Here is a 24,971-nt window from a genome sequence, read left to right as displayed (position 1 = left end):
TGGGTGATCAGATGCACCCTTATTGGGGGAGAGGCTGTCGGGAGAGGGAATGAAGGGATGGAGTGTGACTGGTACTAGGGCTGTACTCCAACCAAGAGGTTGGCCGTTTGTACTCTGGTCAATGATTGGGGGTGGGAGGTGGGGCAGCTCTTGATAACGAAGGGTAGTTCTACGAAGAGGGGAGCTGGAAGCAATTAGCAGCCACTGCTCCCAGCAGTTAGAGGGTGGATGCACCTGCGGCAAAGGAGTTCTGGCATGGACCACTCTGCCACACTGCCTCCATTAGCATCACCTTCCAGTTTGGACCCCTTGGAGTAGCATAGGCCCCATGGAACACCTTGACAGTTTTCCTCTTGCTAGGGTCTCCATCCATCAGTAGGTGCTAATCTGGGTGCTAAATCAGAACTTTGCACTAATCATGCAAAGTTCTAATCAAGAAGCAAGCCCGGCCCTGGCCTGTGTAGCTCCGTGGTTCGAGCATTAGCCTGCACACCGAAGGGTCTCAGGTTTGATTCCTGGTCCAGGGCACATACCTGGGTTGCAGGTTCTAAGTATGCCATTCTTACTGAGTATGCCCCACTGGGGCCGGGTTTGATCCCCGGCCCCAGTGGGGCATATGCAACCAATCGATGTGTCTCTCACATTGATGTTTCTTTCTCTCCCTCCCTTCCACTCTCTAAAAATCAATGGAAAAAATATCCTTGAGTGAGGATTAACAAAGAAAAAAAAAGCAACCCCCAAGTTATATGTTGGAACCCTAATTTTAATCATAGACTTTCCTAATACGAAGTACAGTGGTTACAAACAGGATCTCACATTACCCAGACCTGGGTTCAAATCCTGGCTCTGTTGTTTCTCATGCCCTTGGGTGAATGAGGACAGCTCTCAGTGCCTTGCTTCTCACCTCTGCAAAATGGGGATCATTTTACACGTGTGCCCACTCATGGTAGGCTTGTGCTAGAAGCCAATGAAATTATGTCTGATTTCTCTGGATTGGAACTGGGATGCTGGCTGCTTTCCCGTGCAGAGTTGCAATTCATAGCTCAGAAAGCAATGGGTTTCCACTCCTTTTAATCCAAAGGTTCAAGTGACACAGGTTATCAAATACTTTTTTAAATATTTGAAAATAACAAGTGCTTTTTAAAATGAAGAGGGACTGCTCTGGCCAGTTTGGCTCAGTGTTTGGAGCATCGGCCTGCGGACCAGAGTCCAGGGTTTGGTTCCAGCTAGGGGCACATACCAAAAAAAAAAAAAAAATGAAGAGGGACTGTTTCTGTGATCATAATGACCAGCCTCTGTGTGTCCTCCATCTTCCTTCACCATCACCCTATCACCAGCCTCCCACGTGCTCTGGGTTCCCTCAGAGTCATCCTAGGAGCGGGGTTTGGGGGTGACTGCTCATGGCTGTGAGGCTTCTCTCTTTGTCTCCCCAGGTTTACAAGTCGTCCTGAAGTCGATCATGAAGGCGATGATCCCTTTGCTGCAGATCGGCCTCCTCCTATTTTTTGCAATCCTTATTTTTGCAATCATAGGGTTAGAATTTTATATGGGAAAATTTCATACCACCTGCTTTGAAGAGGGGACAGGTAGGTCTGAACATCATAATGTGTTTTCCCCCCTCGGGGACAAGCTCCTGGAAAGGCTCTGTGGAGTGTACTTCTCCTGGCCACATCCAGGCGTGCCGTAGGCAGGACGGGGCACCCAAGATCTTACTGGGACCTTGCGTTGGGGTCCCCAGAAGCTGTCCCAGGCATACGTGGTTTATTTGGGAAGTGGTCCCAGGAAGTGCCATCGTGGGCTTGGGGAAGGGAAAATATCTCATAAAGGGGTATCAAGCAGATTACCACTGTAGGCAACTGGGGTTCAGTCCCATTGGGCACCTCAGGGAGACAGCATAGGGCACACACCTCAATGCCATGCCCCCTGAGGGACAAGGGAACTGGGTACTCATTCACTGACTTCTGTCCATCACTGGTGAGGGCGGCTCCTGGGGGGGCCAGGGTGAGTGACGAGGGGATGGACAGGGTGCCAACTGCATCTGCCTGGTTCTGTGCAGTGACCACAGCCCAGGCTGAGTTCTAAAGTGGGGGAGGGGGGACCACCTGGCCAGGAAGGCAGGGGGGCGGATTGCTTTCTGGATGGTCAGCTGAAGAAAAGGAGAATAGGGGATGACTTCTCCCAGTCTCCCCCAGAATGTGCCCAAAGACACCCCAACTAGGAGTCCTGGCATCAACCAATCAGAACCTAGCACAAGCAAGGTCCTGGTCCCTCTCCTCCACATGCTGTGCCAGTGTCAACCCCTTAGTGGCTGGGTCAAGAAGTGTGGGTGAGGGGCAGGCAGGAGAAAAGCCAGGAAAGCAGGAGGCACCCCCTCCCTGGGACTCAGCTCTGAACCAGCAGTGTGGCCAGGCGGTGTTCCCCACAATCCACACAGTCAGAGACCCAGTAGCTTCCGGGTACATTTTCAGTTCAATCCCCTGCTATTCAAACTCTTCTGCTTTCTGAAGCCCAAGAACCAAATGGAACGGAATAAAGAGAGAAGCCTGTGTTTCAGTATTTGGACCACTGGCCATCTCGGCGCAGACAGGCTGAAGGGCAGTGCTAGTAATGGGTCAAGGGCCCTGTGAACTGAAGGGATGGGCAGACCCAACAGTGGGGCCGAAAGAGAACCCGTGTAGGAAAGGAAAGACGTTTCAGGCATGTCTTGTTGGGAGAAGATTCTGTCCTGGAGTAGCTTTCCACCCACCTTCTCTGCCCCGTGACCCCCAGGCGGCTCAGCCCCCTCCCCAGACCTCCCTAGAGGAAAGGAAACCCCAGTAGGAAAGGTTTATTTGAGATTTTTTTCCTTGCTCCTCTTGTCTCCTTCTCTCCTGGGCTTGTGAAGTTCACTCAATATGGGATGTCCTAATTATTTCTTTCCCCGATAAAGGTGTTAATTGAGGCAGAGCTATTTCTGCGCCTGGCCTCATCACCAGGTGGAAATTCGAGGAGAGATACAGGGCAGGGCCCCTTGGAAAAACAGTCAAGAGCATAGAAACCAGGACTTCTGGATCCTAGATTTGCTGATTTTGTTGTTGTTGTGTTTTTTTGTTTTTTGTTTTTTGTTTTTTTCCTTTTCAGCCAAGAAGACACATGACAGGCTGGGGCCTGAGTGGGGTTGTGAGGGGACAGGCGTGGGTGGGGCCACCAGAGGGTGGGAAGCCTCCATTTTGGAAGATGACTGAAAAGCTCACAATTAAAATTATAAGGCGTGTGAGTAAGAGACAGATATATATACAGACACCCAGGCAGCAGGTTAATTTTAAAATATATTTATAACCAAATTCCTCAGACTCCGGACGGTTGCTTTTCTAGGAGCAGCGCTCAGTGTTTCTGGAAGGGGGCATGGAGTTGAGCAGGGATCGGCATCTAGAACGCCACTGGGCAAAGCTGCTAAAGATAGACAGTTTTCGATTGCACTTCTTTGTCATCGGGAACCCAGTTCCTGTGCGCACGGCATCGTGCTAAATGCTGAGAGACGCCAGGATACAATGGAATTCTACCTGCCTTCCAAAATAGTTTAAGGAGACCAGAGCCCTCATCTGCAACCAGTTCATAGCAATGAAAACTAATGCATGATTTTATTCCCTCGCTATGAACACGTGAGAGCTATTGTAGCCCCGAGGAAAAAGAGGGACCAGTGTTCAGTGGGGTGGCACAGTGGGTAGGAATTGAGCAAGACTTGGGCACAGGGTGGAGACAGAAGGTTCCCAACAGAGGCGACCTTCCCGACAAACAGTGGTTCTCATTTAGTACAGGAGCCCATGGATATTCTTTCCCCTGCCCTGAGCCTTATGTTGAAAAGATTTTGTCTTCCAACCGGTATTTCTTAAATCAGAGCCCCTGCACCAAGTGTGCGTGAATGGGGAAGGCATTTCCAGCTACTTAAACTAGTGGCCGGTGTGGCCGTTGCTTCTTGAGCAGTGAGCAGCACTCCTGAGAGCAGTGAGCATTACTTTGCATGACCTAGAGTTTCTATTTAACTGAGCTTCAAAGTCCAATAAGATTCCTGCATTCCATGCTGGGTTATTTCTCTGTGCTGCATGCTGAGTGGAGACCGAGAGCTAGTGCACAAAGCCTGGAGCACATACACTGAGATGTATTTTCATTTACTGGAAAGCTTCAGTTTACACACTCAACTGTCTATTTTCTTGGTGGATAATGTCACTCACTGAAAACCTTCAGAAATGTCACTAACTGAATAGAGTCCTCTCATACTGGCTGCTGTGGTCCAAAGGGGACACACCCAAGACAAGGTGTGCTCCCGTGACTCGGGGTGTTCACAGAGGCATCTCTCCCCACCCAGCCAACCCCTTGGGATTTAGAACTGAGCATGAGAGCCCAACCCACCTTTGCTGAGAAGCTGCCTGGTTTCTAGCGAAGGGGGCATTCTTTGGCATGTGTCTCTGGTGGCATTTTCACAATCGGCCTCCTGCTTCTGGGGGAGAAAGCTTAGCTCCTGTGCCTAAGGCTAAGTACTATGTGTACTGGCCTCCTCACCCCCAGAACAGCTCCCTGAGCCCAGCACATCTCAAAGAAAAAAAAAATCAGGCTACAAAAGAATAACACAGTGTGATGGGCAAATTTGTCCTAATGGAGTCTGGGGAACACCACACCCAACTACTTCACAATGCACACAGCACATTTACCAAAGTTGACTGAATTAAGGACATAAAACACATCTTGACAGACTTCAAAAGACTGAATAATACAGAACATACCCACTGGCCACAATGCAGTTAAGCCGGAAATTGGTAACAAAAAGACCACACTGAACGTGTTTGGAAATTAAGAGACATGCTTATTTGTGGATGAAATAATAGGATGTGTGAGATTTGCTTTCAAAATGTTCTAATGGCAAGACAAAGCATGGGGAGTGGATATAGAAGAAACAAAAGTAGCCCTGAGTTGGTAAATGTTGAAACTGGTAACAGGTATATGGGAATTTATTATACCATTCTATTTTACATGTATCTGACAAGTGTTTTTAAACATAAATAGTTCTTGGTTATCCATGGGTCAAAGAAGAAATAATAGTGGAAATTGACAAATATTTTACTTGTACAATGTTGACACATGACAAAATTTGTGAGATGCAGCTAAAGCCACACTTAAAGAGCAATTTATAGTTTTAAAGGAAGTTAATCCAGTTCAAATTTTGGGGGAAAGAACAGGAAAAGTAATAAAGCTTAGAGAAGAAATTAATGAAATAGAAAACAATAAATAGATCAACAAAGGCAAATGTTGGGTTTATTGTTTTTGTTCGTGGTTTTTTTTTTATTTAATATGTTTTTATTGAGTTCAGACAGAGGAAGGGAGAGGGAGAGAGAGCTAGAAACATTGATGAGAAAGAAACATTGATTGGCTGCCTCCTGCACATCTACTACTGGGGTTCGAGCCCAAAACCTGGGCATGTGCCCTGACCGGGAATTGAACCGGCAACCTCCTGATGCATGGGATGACACTGAACCAACTGAGCCACACCAGTTGGGCTTGTCTTTTACTGAAAAAAATTTTTTTGATAAATTCATCCCAAAGCCTTTTTTTTTTTTCCCAACAGCATTGACTCTTCATGGGCCCTATTTCTCAGAGCTATTTTTCCCTGCTCCTTCTCCTGACTTTTCTCCCCTTCACTTTCACAGATGACATTCAGAGTGAGTCTCCAGCTCCATGTGGGACAGAGGAACCAGCCCGCACCTGCCCCAATGGGACCAAATGCCAGCTCTACTGGGAAGGGCCCAACAATGGGATCACTCAGTTCGACAACATCTTGTTTGCAGTGCTGACTGTTTTCCAGTGCATCACCATGGAAGGGTGGACTGACCTCCTCTACAACGTAAGTGATGAGGGTTTGTGGGGAGGTGGCCTTTCAGGACCAGCCAACTCCTGAGGCTGCTGTGGGGGGACCCTGAGTCAGGGAGGCAGCCCAGGGACAACTCAACATGGCCCCGGAAGAGCAGGCCTGAAGCTAAGGTCTTTGAGGATGGGGGAGTCATCCTCACACTCTTAAGTAGGGAAGGCCCCTCGGGACATGGAAATCCAGAGGGCACATGGATGATGAATAAGTTTTCGCTGTGCAGGTGTTTAAAAATAATTGCAGATATTTTAATACTGGCATACCTTGCTTTTTTGCACTTCGCCCATTGTGCTTTGCAGATCTTTCGTGTGTTCGTTGTTTTGTTTTGTTTTGTTTTAATTTTTAAACCTTTATTGTTGAATGTAGAATATATTACAGATGTTCCTCATTTTCCCCCCATTGACCCCCTCCTCCCCACTCCCGCCCCCCTCCCACCTTTTCCCACACTATTGTCTATGTCCATTGGTTATGCATATAAGTTCTTTAGTTTATTTCTTCCCACCCCCCAACCCCTTTCCCTTTGAGGTTTGTCAGTCTAGCAATGAATTTGTACTTCTTAATCCCTTCACCTTTTTCACCCATTCCCCCAACGCCCCCTCCCATCTGGCAACCAACAAAATGTTCTCTGTATCTATGAGAATGTTTCTGTTCTGCCTGTTCATTTTGTTTGTAGATTCCATTGTCAATAGATATGTATTCATTGCCATTTTGTTTGTTCATATATTTTATCTATTTCTTCAAAAAAGACCCTTCATCATTTCATATAATAACAGTTTGGTGGTGATGAACTCCTTTAATTTTTTCTTGTCTGGGAAACTCTTTTATGGCCATCGATTCTAAATGACAGCTTTGCAGGATAGAGTAATCTTGGTTGTAGGTTCTTGGTTTTCATCACTCTGAATATTTCTTGCCACTCCCTTCTGGCCTGCAAAGTTTCTTTTGAGAAATCAGCTGACAACCTTATGGGAACTCCCTTGTAGGTAACTAGCTGCCTTTCTCTTGCTGCTTTTAAGATTCTCTCTTGTCTTGAACCTTTTGCATGTTGATGATGATGTGTCTTGGTGTGGGCCTCTTGGGGTTCATCTTGTTTGGGACTCTCTGTGCTTCCTGGACTTGTATGTCTGTTTTCTTCACCAAGTTAGGAAAGTTTTCTGCCATTATTGTTTCAAACAGGTTTTCAATTTCTTATTCTCGCTCTTCTCCTTCTGGCACCCCCAAGATGCGAATGTTGGCATGCTTGAAATTGTACCAGAGGCTCCTTACACTATCCTCATTATTTTGTATTCTTTTTTCTTCTTTGCTGTTCTGATTGGGCGTTTTTTGCTTCCTTATATTTCAAATAGATGGTTTGCTTCTTGGATTTACGTACTCTACTATTGCATCTGTGTAAATTATTCTTTATTTCAGTTAATGCCTCCTTCATTTCTGACTATACATCCATCATTTCTGACTGGTCCTTTTTTATGCGCTTGAGGCCCTCACTAAGTTCGCTAAGGTTCTCACTAAGTTTATTGAGCATCCTTATAAGCAGTATTTTGAACTCAGCATCTGTTAGGTTGCTTATCTCCATTTCGCTTAGTTCTTTTCTTGGGGTTTTGTTCTGTTCTTTCATTTGGGACCTGTTTCTTTGTCTCTTCATTTTGGCTGCCTCCCTGTGTTTATTTCTGTGTATTACTTAACGAACGGTATGGGCCTAGCTGAGACCAGATGCTGCTTGTTTGAAAGAATTCAGGAAAAACCTGAAGCAGGATCCAAGACAGGCCAAGCCTATGGTTAAGCAAGTGGCAACAGCTGGGTGGGCCTGAAAGTTGGGTAGGGTGGGGCGGGGCCTCAGGGAGTCAGCAGGGCGGGGCTACCAGTGTGAGCCAGGCTGCTGGAGTCCCAGATATGGTGGCTGTCTGCCGCCCCGGGGAAGGACTCACCAAAGGAACAAAGGCCTCTGACAGCACTTTTGTCCCAGAGAAAGCCCCCTCTCCAGCCCTTGCTCCAGTGCCAAACAGCTCAGTTCTTCCCTGTATGTCTCTGGCACCCCTCGAGCTGCCTCCCCTCCAAGCTTAGAGGGAGAGAGTCCGGTAAGTCTGTGCGCCGGCCCTTTAAGGAGCTGCCTGGGGCTCCAGCCGCTTCAGCCTCCCTGAGCCTCAGTTCCCGCTGGTTTTTCCAGCCAGAAGTTATGGGGACTTCTCTTCCTGGCACTGGAACCCTGAGCGGGACACTTGGTGTGGGACGGGGACCCCTCAGTCCTCAGGGAGGACCTTCCCAGCCGTCGTGTCCTCCTGATTTTTATCCGCCACATGTAGGTGTGGGACCAGCCAGTCCCACCGCTGCCCCTTGCGCCGCCGCCCCTCCTACCAGTCTGGATGTGGCTGCTGCTTTAATTCTGTAGTTGTAGGACTTCCATTCAGCTTGATTTCAGGCGGTTTTGAATGATGGTTGTTCTGTAGTTTAGTTGTAACTTTGATGTGGTTGTGGGAGGACTCCATACCGAGTTTACCTACGCCGCCATCTTGACCGGAAGTCTGTGTTTGTTTTTTAATTGAAGGTTTATGGCAACCCTGCTTTGAGCAAGTCAATTGGTGCTGTTTCTCCAACAGGCTCAGATGATGATTCAGTTTTTAGCAGTAAAGTATTTTTAATTAAGTTACGTACATTGGGTATTATTTTGTTTTGTTTTAGACATAATGCTATTGCATTTAAGAGACAACAGTGTCATGTAAACATATTTTATGCACACTAGGAAACCAAAAATTTGTGTGACTCGCTTTATTGCGGTGGTCTGGAACCAAACTGCAACATCCCTGAGGTCTGCCTGTACATAAAGGTTGTGTGATTCAAAACCCGACATGGATAAGAGTAGCATCCTTGGACCTACACAGAGGGCCTCACTGGCCCTCCTCCAGCTATACCCCTCCCCCGTGTGAGTTGTCCATGGGGCAAGAGGACATGTCTACCAGGAACAGGTGCCACCATCATCCCCATACTTTCCAGACCACACTCTGGGCTATCCAAGATTCTAGAATTCTCTTTCCAAGCCCAGATTCCATGGACTTCCATTAGATTCTTCCCTCTGTTTGACTGGACTGCCCATTTGTACCCTCCAGAGGCCAAGGCTGTCGAGGGTGGCTGCTGGCAGAAATTTGGTGAGAGCTTGGACATGCAGGCAGGAGTTTCTATTCCCAGGCAGGACAAAGCCATGAGTGGGAAGGGAAGGTGGCAGGCCATGGTCAGGGGGCGGGGCTGGCTCTCGCCACGCCATGATCTAGTCCAGAAGTCTAGATTCTTATTTTCACCCTGACCTTCCCAGTGCTCATGAAGGTATGATTGTGAAGGACAAGAATGGCCCTGGCCGGTGTGGCTCAGCAGTTAGAACGTTGGCCTGCAGACGAAAAAGTCTCAATTCTGATTAAGGGCATGTACCTCAATTGCAATTTGATTCCCTGGCCCTGGTTGGGATTGAACGGGAGGCATCCAATCCATCTGTCCCTCTCACATCAGTGTTTCTCTCTCTATCTCCCCTTCCCTCCCTCCCACTCTATCTGAAGATAAATGGAAAAATATCCTCTGGAGAGAATTAAAAAAAAAAAAAAAAAAGTAAAGGACAAGAACACAGCCTATTTTGTTTAATAGCTTTTAAATATTTACACATAGTATGTGGGCCTCTTGTCCTAGATCTTGAAAATGTCAGGAACAGGTCTGCTAAGATGTGCTCCCCTACCTGCCCACCTTCCACCCTGCTTCCATCCCCCGTCTCGGGCTGCTCCACGCAAATCCTGAAACTGCTGGATATTGGATATCATTCTGCCTTATGAGCCAGGGTTCAGCCCCGTGGGGAAGTGGCACCAGGGTTCCCCCTGCACCAGAGGAGCTGAACTCTCCTCCTCATCACGGTGTGTCCCTTAAGGAATTTTCCCCCGTGGAGGTGGAGGGAGATTTACAAGGACCTGTCCTTTTGATCAGTGACTTGTTGTAGAGTGGGCTTGAGAATGCCACTTGGGAGTGGAGTGCAAAAGGAGCCACCATGGACAGTTGTGCATGTCACACTCTGCCCAAGTCACCACATTTCAGGGGTGCCATTCATACCATACACCACATCGATTTCTACCGTTGGGGTAACCTGTTGACAAATGTGAAGGAGTGGGAAAGGGACATGTTCTAATTTGCATAAAGCTGTTGTCTGAGCATGGGCAGGAACAGGGGCAGATCAGAGAGATGCTCAGGCTCTCTCTTGGGCTTCACCTGCAAACAACTTGGGCAAAAATTGACCAGAGCTTGTTGGGCAGGGAGAGGGGGTTGAAGGTGCTGGGTTTTTACTTAGCAAGGCTGGTGTGAAAGAGGGTGTCAGGGGGAAATGAACGTCCTGGGAGTGAAACAGAGCCGGGAGCGGGTTAGAGAACAAGGGAACGCGGAAGTGGGGAATGGGGAGCAGGAGCTGAGAACATTGTGAACGAGAAAACTGTATCCCAGGCAGGGTTGGCTGTCCAGGGGAAGGGTCTGCAGGTTCAGAGGAAGACACCGGGGAGGTGCTCAATGGTGGGAGAGGAAGTGTGAGTAAAACCACCAATTTCCAGAAGATTCTACACCATTATTTGAGAGGATGTTTGTCCTAGACGCTTAGACTGAGCCACCTCAAAGGAAGCAAGCTCAGGGGGAGTGGTTGAGAGCAGAGTCAGACACACCAGGCTGCCTGGGTTCCCATCCCAACTCCACCACTTCCTTGCTGTGCAACCTTGAGCAAGTCTCTCAGCCTCTCTGTGCCTCCATTTCCACTTATGTAAAATGAGCAGAAACACAGTCCTACCTCACAGGGCAAGAGAACCGAGTGAGATGGATTTATGTGAAAAATTTAGAACAGTTCTTGATACCGAGCAAGCTATGGGTAAGCCAAATCTCCACCCCAAAGGTGCTCCTTTTGAAAACATGTATAAGTTTTTCCTCATGGAAACTCCAGCAGCACCTGAGGAAGTGGTGTGAGCTCTGAGGTCCCTCTTTATTTCCCCCCTTGCTCTGCTGATAACTGCCACTAACTCAGCGTGCCTCTTAGAACTTCCCTCCCACAGTCCTCCTTTGGGTAGAAGCCTGAGCAGTGGTTCCAGCTTGATGTGAGCCTAGGGCAGTAATACAATACTACAGACTGGGTGCCTTAGAACAACAAACACTTGTCATCTCACAGTCCGGAGGCCCGAAGTTCCCATCCAGGTGTGAGCCGGCTGCGCTCCCTCTGTAGGCGCTCAGGCAGGGTCCTTCCTGCCTCCTCCAGCTGCTGTGGCTGTCGACAGTCCTGGGTGTTCTTACCTTCTCTGCCCTCCACTCCAATACCCTATCTTCACATGACCATCTTCTTAAATTAGTTTTTTTAACTGGTTTTTATGGATTTTTTAGAGAGAGAGAAACATCGATCCGCTGCCTCCTGCACACCCCCTGCTGGGGATCGAGCCTGTAACCCGGGCATGTGCCCCGACCAGGAATCGAACTGGGTCCTCCCAGTCCATGGGACAATGCTCAGTCCACTGAGACACACCAGCCGAGCGTGCCATCTTCTTAAAAGGACACCGCTCATGTTGGATTAGGGCCCACCTTACTCCAGTTTGACCTCATTTTAAACAATTACATCTGCATTGACCCTATATCCAAATAAGGTCACATTGTGAGGTCCTAGGAGTTAGGACATCAGCATATCTTTAGGAGGGGACACAATTCAGTTCATAACACCTCCCAAGTAAACTTCTTGCACCTGAACCTTTGGGGCTTCCCAACTTAAGACACACACACGCCCAGCACAACCACCAGGGCCTCTCATTGCCAAGGGTGAGGGCTCAGTTAGTTGTCTTTGAGTTCCTGTTGGTAAAGGCAGAGCTGTTGCTTCACCTGGGCCCTGCCCGTCACTCTGCCATCTACTAGCCCTGCCCAGGCTTGTCCTAGGTCACCCCTTGCTCCGTCCAGCCATAGGCAGGCTCAGTCTCTGGAATCCACTTGTGTGGAGCTGAGGGCCATGACATGATCTCACCGGCCATTGGCAGGTGAGATCCATGGACGCACCGGCTCCAAGTGTCTTAGAATCCACAGGCTCAGATGCCAAAAGGATGCCACTAGCCTGGGTGGGCAGTGCCTTATAATCCAACATCTTGTTTCTTTTCTCAACATCATTGAAATCCATTTGTGTATTTGTAATTATTGAGCACCTACTGTGTGCAGGGAAACAGGTGACTGGGGACACTGCAATGAAGATGACAAGGCCCTGGCCAGTTTGGCTCAGTGGCTAGAGTGTTGGCCCGTGGACCAATGAGTCACAGGTTCAACTCCAGCCAAGGGCATGTACCTCGGTTTCGGTTAATCCTGGCCCTGGTCAGGGTCGTGGGGGAGGTAACCAGTCAGTGTGTTTCTCTCTCATGGATGTTTCTCTCTCTCTCTTCCTTCCTCCCTCCCTCCCACTCTATCTGAAGACAAATGGAAAAATATCCTCAGGTGAGAATAACAAAACAAAAAAAACCTCACCTGGTAGGGGAGACAGACATGAACAATAAACATGATAAACAATAAACCACTCAGGAAGTGGGAGATAGTAAGCAAATGCATAATATGGGACATGACAACATGCTCTCTGGGGACAAAACAGCACAAGAGGACAAGTGATGTGCAGATGGTGGTTAGTCTAAGTCAGGCAGTCAGGGAAGGCTCCTCAAAAGGGTGGCATTGCCACAGAGAAGGAGGGAGCCAGGCAGAAGTTTGGGGAAGAGCATTCTTGACAGAAGGAACAGCAGCAGCTCACCTACGTGGCATGCTCAGGCCCTTTCCAGGTTTTCCCATTTTTTATTTGTCTTTTCTTTCCCACTTGGCTTCCTAGTTAAAGTGCCTTTTGGAAAAAGCCTAACCCAGCTAATCAGCAATGCCGTCGAAGATTTTATCAGTCTGTGCACCCCAGCATTGTTTATAAAAATAGAACAAAACTGGAAGCAACTGGTCACCATATGGTCTCTCCATAAGATGGAATATCATGTCATCATTAAAAACCATCTGTTGGGCTCTGGCCAGTGAGGTTCAGTTTGTTGCATCGTCCCGTACACCAAAAGGTGGCAGGTTTAATTCCTGGTCAGGGCACATACCCAGGTGGCATGTTTGATCTCCAGTCAGAGCCTCTCTCTCACATTGATGTTTCTCTCTCCCCCCCCCCCCCTCCTCTCTTAAAAACAAAATCATCTGTTGAGAGAGTATTTAAGTATGTGGGGAAATGGAATTGATTTTTTTTTTTTTATCCTCACCCGAGGACATTTTTGCATTCATCTTCAGATGGAGCGAGAGGGAGAGAGGGAGGAAGAGAGAGAGAGAGAAACATTGATGTGATAGAGACATATCAACTGGCTGCCACCCACACGACCCTTACCTGGTCCGGGGACAAACTGCAACCGAGGCACGTGCCCTTAGCGGGAACCACACCTGGGACTCTCTGGACTGCAGGCTGACGCTCTAACCACTGAGCAAAACTGGTCAGGGCTGGAATTGAGTTTTTGAAAAGGAGTCAAGGTGAGATAAACCTCTGTCTTAGTTTGCTCAGGTTGACATTACAAAATATCATAGACTTGTTGGCCTAAATAACAGAAATCTATTTTTTCAAAGTTCTGGAGGCTGGAAGTCTACAACAGGGTGCCAGCACGGTCCTGGTCTGGTGAGGGCCCACTTCCTGGTCCTCACATGCTGGGGAGAGAGAGTAAGCTCTCTGGTGTCTCTTCTTATAAGGACACGACTCCCATTGTGGGGTCCCCACTCTGATGACCTCATTTAGCCTTTATTTCCTCCATAAAGCCCCACCTCCTAATACTGTCACTTTGGGGGTTAGGCCTTCAACACATGAATTTGTGGGGGAGGGACACAATTCAGTTCACAGCAGCTTATGGTCTCAAGTGTGGCCCTTACGTAGCGGAAGTCAGAAATATTTATTTTCTCGATACTTCTCTATATTGTCAAATATTTTTATGATGAGCACAATTTACTTTTAGAATCAATTTACAAGTTTAGAATCTAAACTTGTCTTAGAGGAGAAAAGATTTTTGGTCACTCAGACCAGGAGATGGGGAGGAAAGGCGGGAGAATGAGAATGTCTGGGTTCTCTTAATTTACATAATCCAGAAAGAGTCCATACCGAAATAAATAGATAGACTGATGGATGATTGATTGGTATAGCAATAAGGAATGATCGTTTTTTGTTGTTAAATAAAAATAAATAAATGAAGAGACCAATCTTTACAGAAGAATCCCATGTAATATATGTGGATACTCCCCCTCCAGAAATGGAATCTCCCCACACTCGGAGGGTGGGCTGGACCTAATGACTCCCTTCCAAAGAATCGAGATGTCTTTGTTTTACAGTGGGAAGTCCTAGCTGATGCCACCTTAACCAAGGTGATATCCCCAGTGGGTGTATGATCATGCGACCTTTGATTTGATGTGATGAGGAGGCAACTTCACCTCTGGTTTTCTTCCCTAAGACTCATAACCACAGTTTAATCATGATCAAAACATCAGACAAACCTGGCCGGTTTGGCTCAGCCGTTAGAGCGTTGGGCCTGCCATCTGGAGAGACCTGGGTTCAGTTCCCGCTAAGGGTACGTACCTCGGTTGCAGTTTGTCCCCGGCCCTGGTTGGGTCGTGTGGGTGGCAGCCACTCGATGTGTCCTTTTCACATCAATATTTCTCTCTCTCCCTCCCACTCTATCTGAACAAAATATCGAAAAATGTCCTTGGGTGAGGATAAAAAAAAAAAAAATCAGACAAACCCAGATTGGAGAGTATTCTGCAGGATACCTGGCCAGTCTCATTCGAGGCTGTCAAGGTCATGAAAAACAAGGACAGACTGAGAAACTGTCACAGACCAGAGGACTCAATGCAATGTGGGATCCTGGATGTAGTTCTGGGACAGAAAAGGGATGTTAATGGGAAAACTGAGGAAATGCAAATAAAGTCTGGAGTTTAGTTTTTCAGTAACCTATGAGGGAGAGATTACTGTCCCCCATTTTACAATACATCTCAAGGCTAAGAGAGATGCCTGAGGTTGCCCAGCCCAGGAGTGGCAGTGCCAAGATGTGAGCCCTGGTTTCCTCTTTCCTGTGCCCTGAGCTGGGCCCAGAGAACTAGATATGGAAGGAGGGAGAGAGAGAAAAGGTGGGGGAGAGACGGTGGGAGGGGGAGGGAAAGAGAACAGCTTAACTTGTAAAGAAGTCATTTCTTTAAACTCACACTAAAGTCTGGGACAGGAAAGATAGAAGGTTGGGAGCACAAGAGCCCAACTCAGCTTCTTTTTCTTTGCAGTTGCACTGAGGTATAGTTGGCATGCAGCACTATAAGTTTAAGGCGTACAGCATAATGACCAGACATACATATTGCAAACTGATTGCCACAGTAAGTTTAGTTAACATCCATCAGCTCATATAGTTTCCAAAAAAAAATGGTTAACTTACTTACGATGAGCACTCTGAGCATCCACTCTCTTAGCTACTTTCCAGTATCCTAGACAGGAGTGGTGACTATAGTCACCATGCTGTACATTGGATCCCCAGGACTGACTCATCTGTTCTCAAAGTGTGTACCTTTGACCACCTTCACCCAGTTCCCCCACTCCTGCCTCTGGTAACCACAAATCAGATCTCTTTTTCTAAGAGTTTGGTTTCTTTTGATTTCACACATAGATGAAGTTATACAGTATTAGTCTTTGTCTGGTTTATTTCACTTAGTATAATGCCCTCAAGGTTCATCCAGGTTGTCGCAACTTGCAGGGTTTGCTTCTTTCTTATGGCTTATAGTATCCCACTGTGTGTGTGTGTGTGTGTGTGTGTGTGTGTGTGTGTGAGAGAGAGAGAGAGAGAGAGAGAGAGAGAGAGACATTGAGAGAGACATTTTCTTTATCCATTCATTCATTAGTGGATATTTAGGTTGTTTCCATTCTCTTGGCTATTTTGAATAATGCTGCATTGAACATGGGGTGCAGATATCTTTTAAATTTAGTGTTTTTGTTACCTTTGAATAAATATCTAGAAGTGTAATTACTGGATCATATGGCAGTTCTGTTTTTAATTTTTTGAGGAAATGCCATACTGTTTTCCATAGTTGCTGAACCAACTTAGAACACCACCGACAGTGCACGAAGGTTCCCCTTTCTCCACATCCTCGCCAACCCTTGTCTGTCCTTGTTGGTGATGGTCACTCCCAGCAGGCACAACGTGATACCTGACTGTTCCGCCTCAGAGGCTCCAAACCTCGTGAGCCACAGACGACTTTGTCGTCTGATGATTTTAAAGGCTTAAATTAAAAGAGATGAGATGACAAAGGAAGCCAAATATATTGAAATTGTTACCCAAATATTTTTTAAAAACAGGTTTGTGATGTCATTTTAGAATTTATAACACATTGCCAACAGACCTGGTGAGGGGTCAGAGAACTGTCATTTCATGAGAGTATTTAGCTGAAAAGAACTGGTGAGCTGGATGTGATTTCTGTGGGTGCGAGCATCGCGGCTCTGTCCAGACTGCTGCCGTTTGCTGCCTCCCTTCATCATGGAAGGACATGGCCATTTTCTGTGGAAATGTGGGAAGCGAGGGATTAACTTTTTTCTATACAAATTCACAGACTCCTTGAATTCTAACCTCAGGAACCCCAAGGATTCCCCCCAACCACCAACATTTGAGACTAAGGGAGTCTCACAAGTGACTTCTTCAGTTGCTGTGTCTCGAAACCCCTCGGAGGAGGTGACAGTTTAGGAGACATGTGTGGTCCTCATGATGAGATTGATGACTTTATAAGAAGAGACACCTGAGAACTTTGTGTGTGTGTCTCTGTCTCTGTCTCTGTCTCTCTTCCTCCTCCTCTTTCCTGCCTCTCTGATTTTCCCTGTGTTTCTCTCACTCTCTATTTCTCTCTCTGTTAATGTTAATTAAGAAGGCAACAAAATGATGTTTACTTGGTGATTATAAACCAATGCCCCTTGACAAATGGTCAGTAATGGTTGGAGCCAATCTTTGCCCTAAGCCCTTTCTCATTCATAGATGTTCTTTGAGGCCCATATCAAAGCATCAGATCTGGGGGACCACAGACCCCATGTCCATTCAACAAGCCTTCGCTGAGTGTGTCCTGTGTGCAGGAACTCTGCTAGGCACCAAGGATATGCAGTGAACAGAGGAGGCAAAACTTCCTATTTGCGGGGAGTTGACACTTTAGTAGGGGAAGCAGGTGATCGACAAGATAATCAAGAGGTACATATTTTTATATATTTATTTTCATTTATATTTATGTATGTAAAGGGCAGATAATATCTTAAATAGTTTAGGCTTTGTGGGCCGTGCAGTCTCCATTGTGACTATTGTCTTCTGTATTGGCACATCAGCCACAGAGAAAATACATGATGAATGGGCTTGGTTGTGCAACAACAAAACCTTAATTTACAAAACAGGTGGCTGTAGTTTGCCAACTCCTGTGTTAGCAAATGATTAAAGTTCAGGAGAAAAATAAAACAGTAGAGGGGTTGTGGCTTGTCAAGGTGAGAGGTTGCAGTTCCAAGAAGGACTAACGGAGGTGAGGAGGAGCTATGAAGTCCATGAGGGCAGAGAAATGGAGGCTGAAGGGCAGCCAGTGCAGGGGCCCAGGGGCAGGGGTGAGCTTAGCATTTGTAAGAAGGAGCGAGACCTCCCTGGCCAGTTTGGCTCAGCGGTCAGAGCATTGGCCTACAGACCGAAGGGTCTCGGGTTTGGTTCCTGGTCAAGGGTACGTACCCGGGTAGCAGGTTTTATCTCCGTCCCAGTCAGGGTCCTGCGGGAGGCAACCAATCAGTGTGTCCTCCTCACATCAATGTTTCTCTCTCCCTCCCTCCCTCCATTCCACTCTATCTAAACAAGCAATGGAAAAATATCCTCAGGCGAGGATTAACAACAACAAAACAACAAGACAGCCCATGGCTGGAAGGGAGTGAGGCTGGAGGGAGATGAGGAGTACAAGGATGGTGACAGACATCTCACAGGCACAGAGACACTGTGCTGTGTCATTCAAACCGGGACAGTATTGAGAGTAAACGGGAAAAGGAGGACTCAAAAAGTATTTCACAGGCATTACATGATCTATAATAGGTATAAATGGGGACAGACAGCCTTCCTTGTGGCCACCGTGGGGCTTTATCTCTTTCACAGTCAAATCCACCCCATTTTTATCCCATGTGCTGTGGAATTGGGTGTTCTCCTGAGCTGAGTTACTTTTTTTACATCCTCTATATTTTTTTCTGAATGAACCATGCTAAAAATATATATATATCAGAGGAAAATAAACCATAAAACAGAAGGCACTTAAGGATTTTACTGGGACTCAGCCATTAATTTGTTTGAAGAGTATTTATCGAGCGCTTGCTAAGCACCAGGCGCCACGCTAGGCACCAGCAATGCTGGAATGAATCAGTCCTTCCCTCCTTTAAGGCTCTCACGGGCCAATTGTTATGAACATAAAGTACTATGTAAGCGCAGCCAAGGGGTGAAATAGGGGGAAAAATCAGTTATAGGCCAGAATAACAGGTCTAGCCCCAGCCATGCCATCCATACCCTTTGTGAACCAGGCATATACACTGCCTCTCTCAGCCTCAGTTTCCTCGTCCACTAGGTGTGGCAATTATGGGAATCAAGGGGTGTTTTGTCAGCTCAAAAGGGTTCTACAAAAACTGCCATGGGCGTCCCACCTGCCTCTCCATTCCCAGGAAAACAGCCTGATCATTGAAATGTGGGATAAGTACATTTCCCTGTCATTAGTAGTATTTAAACAGTCCACCCAAAGGACCTCAGGATTAGATGCATTCACCATGCAACCAACACATAGTGAGCACCTACTGTGTGCCACTTGTTCTGGGCACTGGGGAGCTGGCATTTTAGGAAGCAAAGAATCTGTAAACAAGTAAATGCGTAAATCAACAACCGATTCAAAGTGTGAAACACCCTGGAAAGAATGAAATGTCTGGTTGTGCTGAAGGGAGGGGAAAGCCTTTCGGTGTGGGGGTCTGGGAAGGTTTCTCTGAGAGAGGCCTCAGTGGCACTTAAGGCTGAGTGAAGAGGAGAAATCAACCAAGCCAAGATCTAGGGAAAATTGGGCTCTAGGCAGAGGCTCAGAGAACAGAAACAACTAGCTCATTGTGATCTTGACCTTCACATTTTTGGTACCAATTTCTCCATCAGACATACATGAAATATTCTTTCTCCCCACCTGCCTAATGAGATCCTTATAAGGGTCAGTGAGGAAGTGACATTTGAGAAATACCTGAAGGAGATGAAGGAGCAAACAAGGAGTTGCCAGGGTGTATCAGTTAGGAAACCTAGGTTATGCTGCAGTAACAAACATCCCCCAGAGTCTCTGGTTTTAACAACGAATGTCTTTTCTTACTCACACTAATCTGTCTAGCATAGGTTGGCAGTGGAGGAGAAGGGGGTTGTGCTTAACATAGTCCCTTGGAACCTGGTAGCTAATGATTGGAGCGGCCACCGTATGGAACATTGCCATTTGCTCTCCTAAAAGGAAAGAGAGCCCTAGAGGGTCCCACACTGACAGTTCAATGTTCTGATTCAAAAGTGACACAGGTTTTTCCACTTACTCCTCATTGGCCAGCACTTATCATGTGGCCCTCAGCCAACCATAGAAAGACCAGGAAGGACCATCCAGACACGTCACCGGAAATAGGTAGTGACAAGACTAATGGGGAAGAGCGTTCCCGGCAGTGAAACTCTTAAGCTTTTGGAAGAAAGACAAGACGATCTTGAGAGCATATCCTTCCCAGTATTATTAATTATTTGGACAAGTGAGCAAGTTTCCCAGCCCCTTCCTCCTCCCTGCCCCCAGACTCGCGCACACCCCACCCTGAACTGACCAAATAGATGAGACATAGGCAGGGAGGCTGCGTCCTTCACATTCTCTGCTGTTGCAGAATGGCTGTGGCAGCTCCAGTCTTTTTGTTTTGGAAATATATTTCCCATTTTACTCCTGAGCAAACCCAGGGAAAGCCCACCTCCTACTTAAAAATGGGCCCTTGCCGGTTTTGCTCGGTGGTTAGAGCGTCGGCCTGAGGTCCAGAGAGACCCGGGTTCGGTTCCCTCTAAGGGCATGTACCTCGGTTGCAGTTTGTCCCCAGCCCTGGTTGGTCGTGCGGGTGGCAACCACTCAATGTGTCCCTTTCATGTCGATGTTTCTCTCTCTCTCCCTCCCACTCTATCTGAACAAAAAATGGGAAAATGTCCTTGGATGAGGATAAAAAAAAAAAAAATGGTACCCAAGCCCTGAGCAGTGGTTAGAGCATCAACCCTCAAAGTGAAGGGTTGTGGTTTGGATTCCCCATCAAGGACATGTACCTGGTTTGTAGGTTTGGTTCCTGGCCCTGGTCAGGGTCATGCGGGGGGCAACCAATGTGTCTCTCTCACATCGATATTTCTCTCTCTCTCTCTCTCGGTTCCACTCTATCTAAAAATCAATGGAAAAATATCCTTGGGTGAGTATTAACAACAACAACAAAAACAGTACCCAACCCTCTGCCAGCTTCTTCTCCATCAGTTGTTGGACCCAGAGCAGGGAAGTGAATAATCTGGGCTAGATTTAGAAGAGAACCATGTCTCCAAAATCAGGCTGTGTAACCCCACCCTCAAGGGAGAGAAAAGCTGATGAGGGAGGAGGAGGGGAGAGAACACATCTTGGTATTGAGGATTTGGGCTGTGTGGAGAATTTAGACCCACCTCGCATTCAGTCACTCAACAGACATTTACTGGGCACTGCCTACATGCCTGGCATTGTCCTAGGGTATACAGCAGGGAACAAAAAACACAGTGTCCCTTTGTGGAACTGACATTCCAGCTGGGAGACGGACAGCATGCAGGAGAAATAAGTAAAGTATAGTGGAAAACACTAAGGGAAAAAATAGAGCAGGAAATGGGATTAGAAATGAAGAATGCAAGTGAAAAGAGCCATCAGGGAAGGCCTCCCTGAGAAGGTGACATTTAAGCAGAGACCTGAAGGAAGTGAGGAAGGAGCCATGTAGGAATCTGGGGGGAGGACATTTCAGGTTAAGGGACCAGCATGTGCAAAGGCCCTGAGGTGAGACTGTGCTTAATGCATTTGAGGAGCTGCAAGGAGGCCATGTAGCTGGAGCAGACTGATGGAGTGGAGGGGGGAGGGGGGGAATGAAAGGAGATGTGGGCAGGGAGGTAAATGAGGTGGCGGGCACCTCTGCCATTTAGTAACTCAGTAACCATTTTCTGTGGCTGCCATAACAAAGGACCACAGCCGGGTGGCTTTAAAACAACAGAAATGTATTCTCTCACAGTTCTGGAATCCAGGAGTCTGAAATCCAGGTGTCAGCAGGGCCACGCTTTCTTGGAGACTCTGGATAGAATCCTTCCTTGCCTCTTCCTGCCTTCTGGTGGTGGCTGTTGACCCTTGGCATTCTTTGGATTGTGTCCTTTCAATCCTTACCTTCATTGTCACATGGCCATCCTGTCCCCTGTGTATCTCTACCTTCACTTGGTATTTTTATCTTCTTTTTTTTTTTCTTTTCTTTTTTTTATATTTTGTTCAGATAGAGTGGGAGAGGGAGAGAGAGAGAGAGAAACATTGACGCGAAAGGTACACATCGAGTGGCCGCCACCCCCACAACCCAACCAGGGCCTGGGACAAACTGCAACCAAGGCACATGCCCCCAGTGGGAACCGAACCCGGGTCTCTCTGGACCGCAGGCCGACACTCTAACCACTGAGCCAAACCGGCCAGGGCTATTTTTCTCTTCTTAAAAGGACACTCGTCATATTGGATAAGGGCCCACCTTCATGACCTCATTTTACTTAACTTGATGGTAGCTGCAAAGACCCTCTTTCCAAGTAAGGTCACATTTACAGTTCCTGGGGGTTAGGATTTCAACACATCTTTGGGGAGACACAATACATCCCACAACAGGGACCTTGGACATGAGACGACCTGTCTGTGCCTCAGTTTTCCCACCCAGAGAATGGGAAGGATTATGTACCACCATTTGGGGTTCATGAGAGGATTAAATGAACTCAAGTAGGCTGAGTACCTGGCACTGTGGGTGTCTGTTATTATGCTGAGCAGCAGGTCACTGGGTCAGGGGTCCTAAGCCTATAGGGGAGCTGGGATGTGGGCGGAGCCTGAGATGGGGGCTGCCTTGGCACCCGAGGGGCCTCAACCTACTCTGTCCTATTGCTCTCCCCCAACCCACCACTCTGTTCCTGTCCCCAGCCTGTTTCTTCAGATGGCCTAGACTTTTTCTTCTGTTGGCCATGGCAGGCTTCTGTCCTGCCATCTGTCTAGCCTTATTCTTCTGAGTGAATCCTTTCTTCCAGGGGCTGGCACCTTCGTTGTCCCAGAACCTGTCAGTGTCTGTAATGATCACTTTTTGTTTGGTTGGCTGGTTTTCAATTGTTTTTATTGTTGGAAAATACACATAACATAACATTTGCCACCTTAACCATTTCTGAGTGTCCAGTTCCATGGCATTAAGTGCATTCCCACCATTGTGCCACCACCACCACCACCTCCAGAACTTCTCATCTTCCCGAACTGGAGCTCTGTCCCCATCAAACACTAACACCCATCCCCCCACCCCTGACACCCACCATCCTGCTCCCTTTCTCTATGAGTTTGACTTCTAGGGACTTCATATAAGTGGAATCATACACCATTTGTCCTTTATGACTTCTTTATGTCACTTAACATAATGACACATGCAGCATGTGTCAGAATTCCCTTCCTGTTTAAGATAAAGTTGACTTTCTTAAAAAAAATTTTTTTATTGAAGTAAAATAAACATACAGAAAACCCCACAGAATCATAAGTGAGGAGCTTGATGGATTTTCACGTACAGAACACACCTGTGTGACTAGCACCCAGACCGGGAAACAGCACCTTCTCAGACCGAAGAAGCCCCCCTCCCCAAAAGGTTCCCCAGCTGGACCTCAAGCATCATCAACTAGTTTGCCTATTTTTGTGTTTTATATTTTGCATAAATGGAATTATACATATACAGTCTTTTCTGTCTGGCTTCCTGTGCGTGACAACTCTTTTCATGTGATGGGCAGCAGGCATTCACTGCACTGTATTCCACTCATTTATCCTCTTTCCTGTTCCTAAGGATTCAGACCGTCCCCAGTTTAGGGAGATCGTGAAGATCACTCTGAACATTCCTACACACGCCTTTGGCTTGTGCTGGTCACACTCCCAGGAATGGGATTTCCAGGTGGTGGTGAAGGTACATGATTAACTTTAGTAGGAAATCCCAACCCATTTTTCAAAATGGTTGTACTATGAATTATGGGTTGAATTGTGTCCCCCCAAAAGAGAAATTTGTATGTTGAAGCCCTAACCCCCAATGCATCAGAATATGACCTTATTTGGAAATGGGGTCATTGTGAAAGTAATTAGTTACAGTAAAACAAGGTCGTTAGGATGGGCTCTAATCCAGTGTGATCGATGTCTGTAAAAAGAGGAAATTTGGACACAGACATGCACAACAGGGAGAACGTCATGTGAAAATGGAGGTGGACACCAGGGTGATGCCTCTACAAGCCATAGGACACCAGAAATTGTCAGCAAACCTCCAGATGAGGGAGGGTTCTGGCAGATTCTCCCTCACAGACTCCGGAAGGAAGCAACCCTGCCAACACCTTGAGCTTGGACTTCAGGCCTTCAGAGCTGTGAGGCAATACATTTCTATTGCTTTATGCCGCCCAGTTTGTGGCTCTGTTAGCGGCCACAGGAAACTCACACACCATGTCACCCTCCCATCAGCAGCATGCGAGTGTTTCAGGTCCGCCACAGATTCACCTGACGACAGAGGACCAGTGATGCTTCCAGTTACTGATCGGAACTGCTCTCTGATGATTATCTGCAGTACTTTTGAGAAACGATCTTAATCAGAAGGGGGCAATGTAAACAGTAATATAAATGGAGCCACTTTAAATCGGGGCCGGAGCTGCTGTGCCAGCGGAACTGCCTTGAAGGTCTCGTACCTCGAACTTGGGGATGTTGAAAAGAGGACGACCTTGTTTCCCCAAAGCACTGTTTGCAAAGGTGACAAGAAAACAGATATTGTGACTACTGGACTGATGTCCTCTAGGAAACTTAATAACACCTTCTTCTACACAAGATAGAAAATATCATCTCTCCCCCCAAACTTCGCTCTAACTGTACCACAGAGCAAACCAATAAACACTTCTATCCCTCAAGATTGAGGGATTTATAACAAAAAAAAAAGGGGATTTGTAGCCAAGCCCCTTGTGATTTTAATACCCCCAGTATTTTTGTCAGCTAGAATTAAATAATTAAATTCTTAATTAGAATACAGGTGTAGGCTTTCATTGTTTCAATTGCTTCGGTTATTGCATAGAGTCAGACTAAGAAAGCACATTAGTCATGTTCTGAAGGGCTGCCTGTAAAGCACGTTCCAGGAGAAATGTTTAAAAGTACACTTTGGCCCTGGCCAGTTTGGCTCAGCGGTTGAGCATCTTCCTGTGGACCAGAGAGTCCCAGGTTCGGTTCCCACTAGGGGCATATACCACAAAAAATAAAAAAAAAATTTTTTTAAAAAGTACACTTTGCCTAAGAGAATAGAAAAATACAACTAGTCAAGCACAAAACAAGGACAGCTTAGACAATGGCAATAGTCACAAGATGTCTAGCTTCTGCTTTAAAGATAACGTCACTGGTGCACAATTATGAGGTATTTTGTAGGATCTCAGTTCTTCAGCACCCCTTGTTCTCACAATATAATTTTGTGTTGCTGAAATATTGTTTCTTTGTCAAGCAGGTGATGATAACTCCTGGGCCACAGGAGAATTGTTAAGTTTGTTTTGCAGGAGTAAATGCCTTTAAGAAAGTTGCAACCTGCCCTGGCTGGTTTGGCTCAGTGGTTAGAACATTGGCCCACAGACCAAAGGGTCACGGGTTCAATTCTGGTTGAGGGCGCACACCTCAGTTGCAGTTCGGTCCCAGCCTTAGTCAGGGTCGTGTGGGGGGCAACCAATTGATGTGTCTCTCTCGCATCGATGTTTCTTTCTCTCTCCCTTTTCTT

The 24,971-nt window shown here is 46.9% G+C and overlaps 1 protein-coding gene across 3 annotated transcripts in view; it reads left to right on the top strand.

The window, feature by feature from the left end:
- The window catches only part of CACNA1A (calcium voltage-gated channel subunit alpha1 A), a 225,827-nt gene that overhangs the window by 100,056 nt on the left and 100,800 nt on the right, over positions 1-24,971 (top strand). For all 3 annotated transcript variants that reach the window (XM_036240417.1, XM_036240416.1, XM_036240418.1), the window contains exons 5-6: positions 1,434-1,586; positions 5,682-5,875. In XM_036240417.1, the coding sequence (XP_036096310.1) occupies positions 1,434-1,586; positions 5,682-5,875 (347 nt within the window). The remainder of the gene's footprint in view (positions 1-1,433; positions 1,587-5,681; positions 5,876-24,971) is intronic.

The sequence above is a fragment of the Molossus molossus genome, unplaced genomic scaffold (genome assembly GCF_014108415.1).
Source record: "Molossus molossus isolate mMolMol1 unplaced genomic scaffold, mMolMol1.p scaffold_m16_p_4, whole genome shotgun sequence".
In the NCBI taxonomy this organism is placed as follows: Eukaryota; Metazoa; Chordata; class Mammalia; order Chiroptera; family Molossidae; genus Molossus; species Molossus molossus.
The sequence above is the reverse complement of the archived record's forward strand: the minus strand, read 5'-3'. Positions and strand labels throughout refer to the sequence as shown.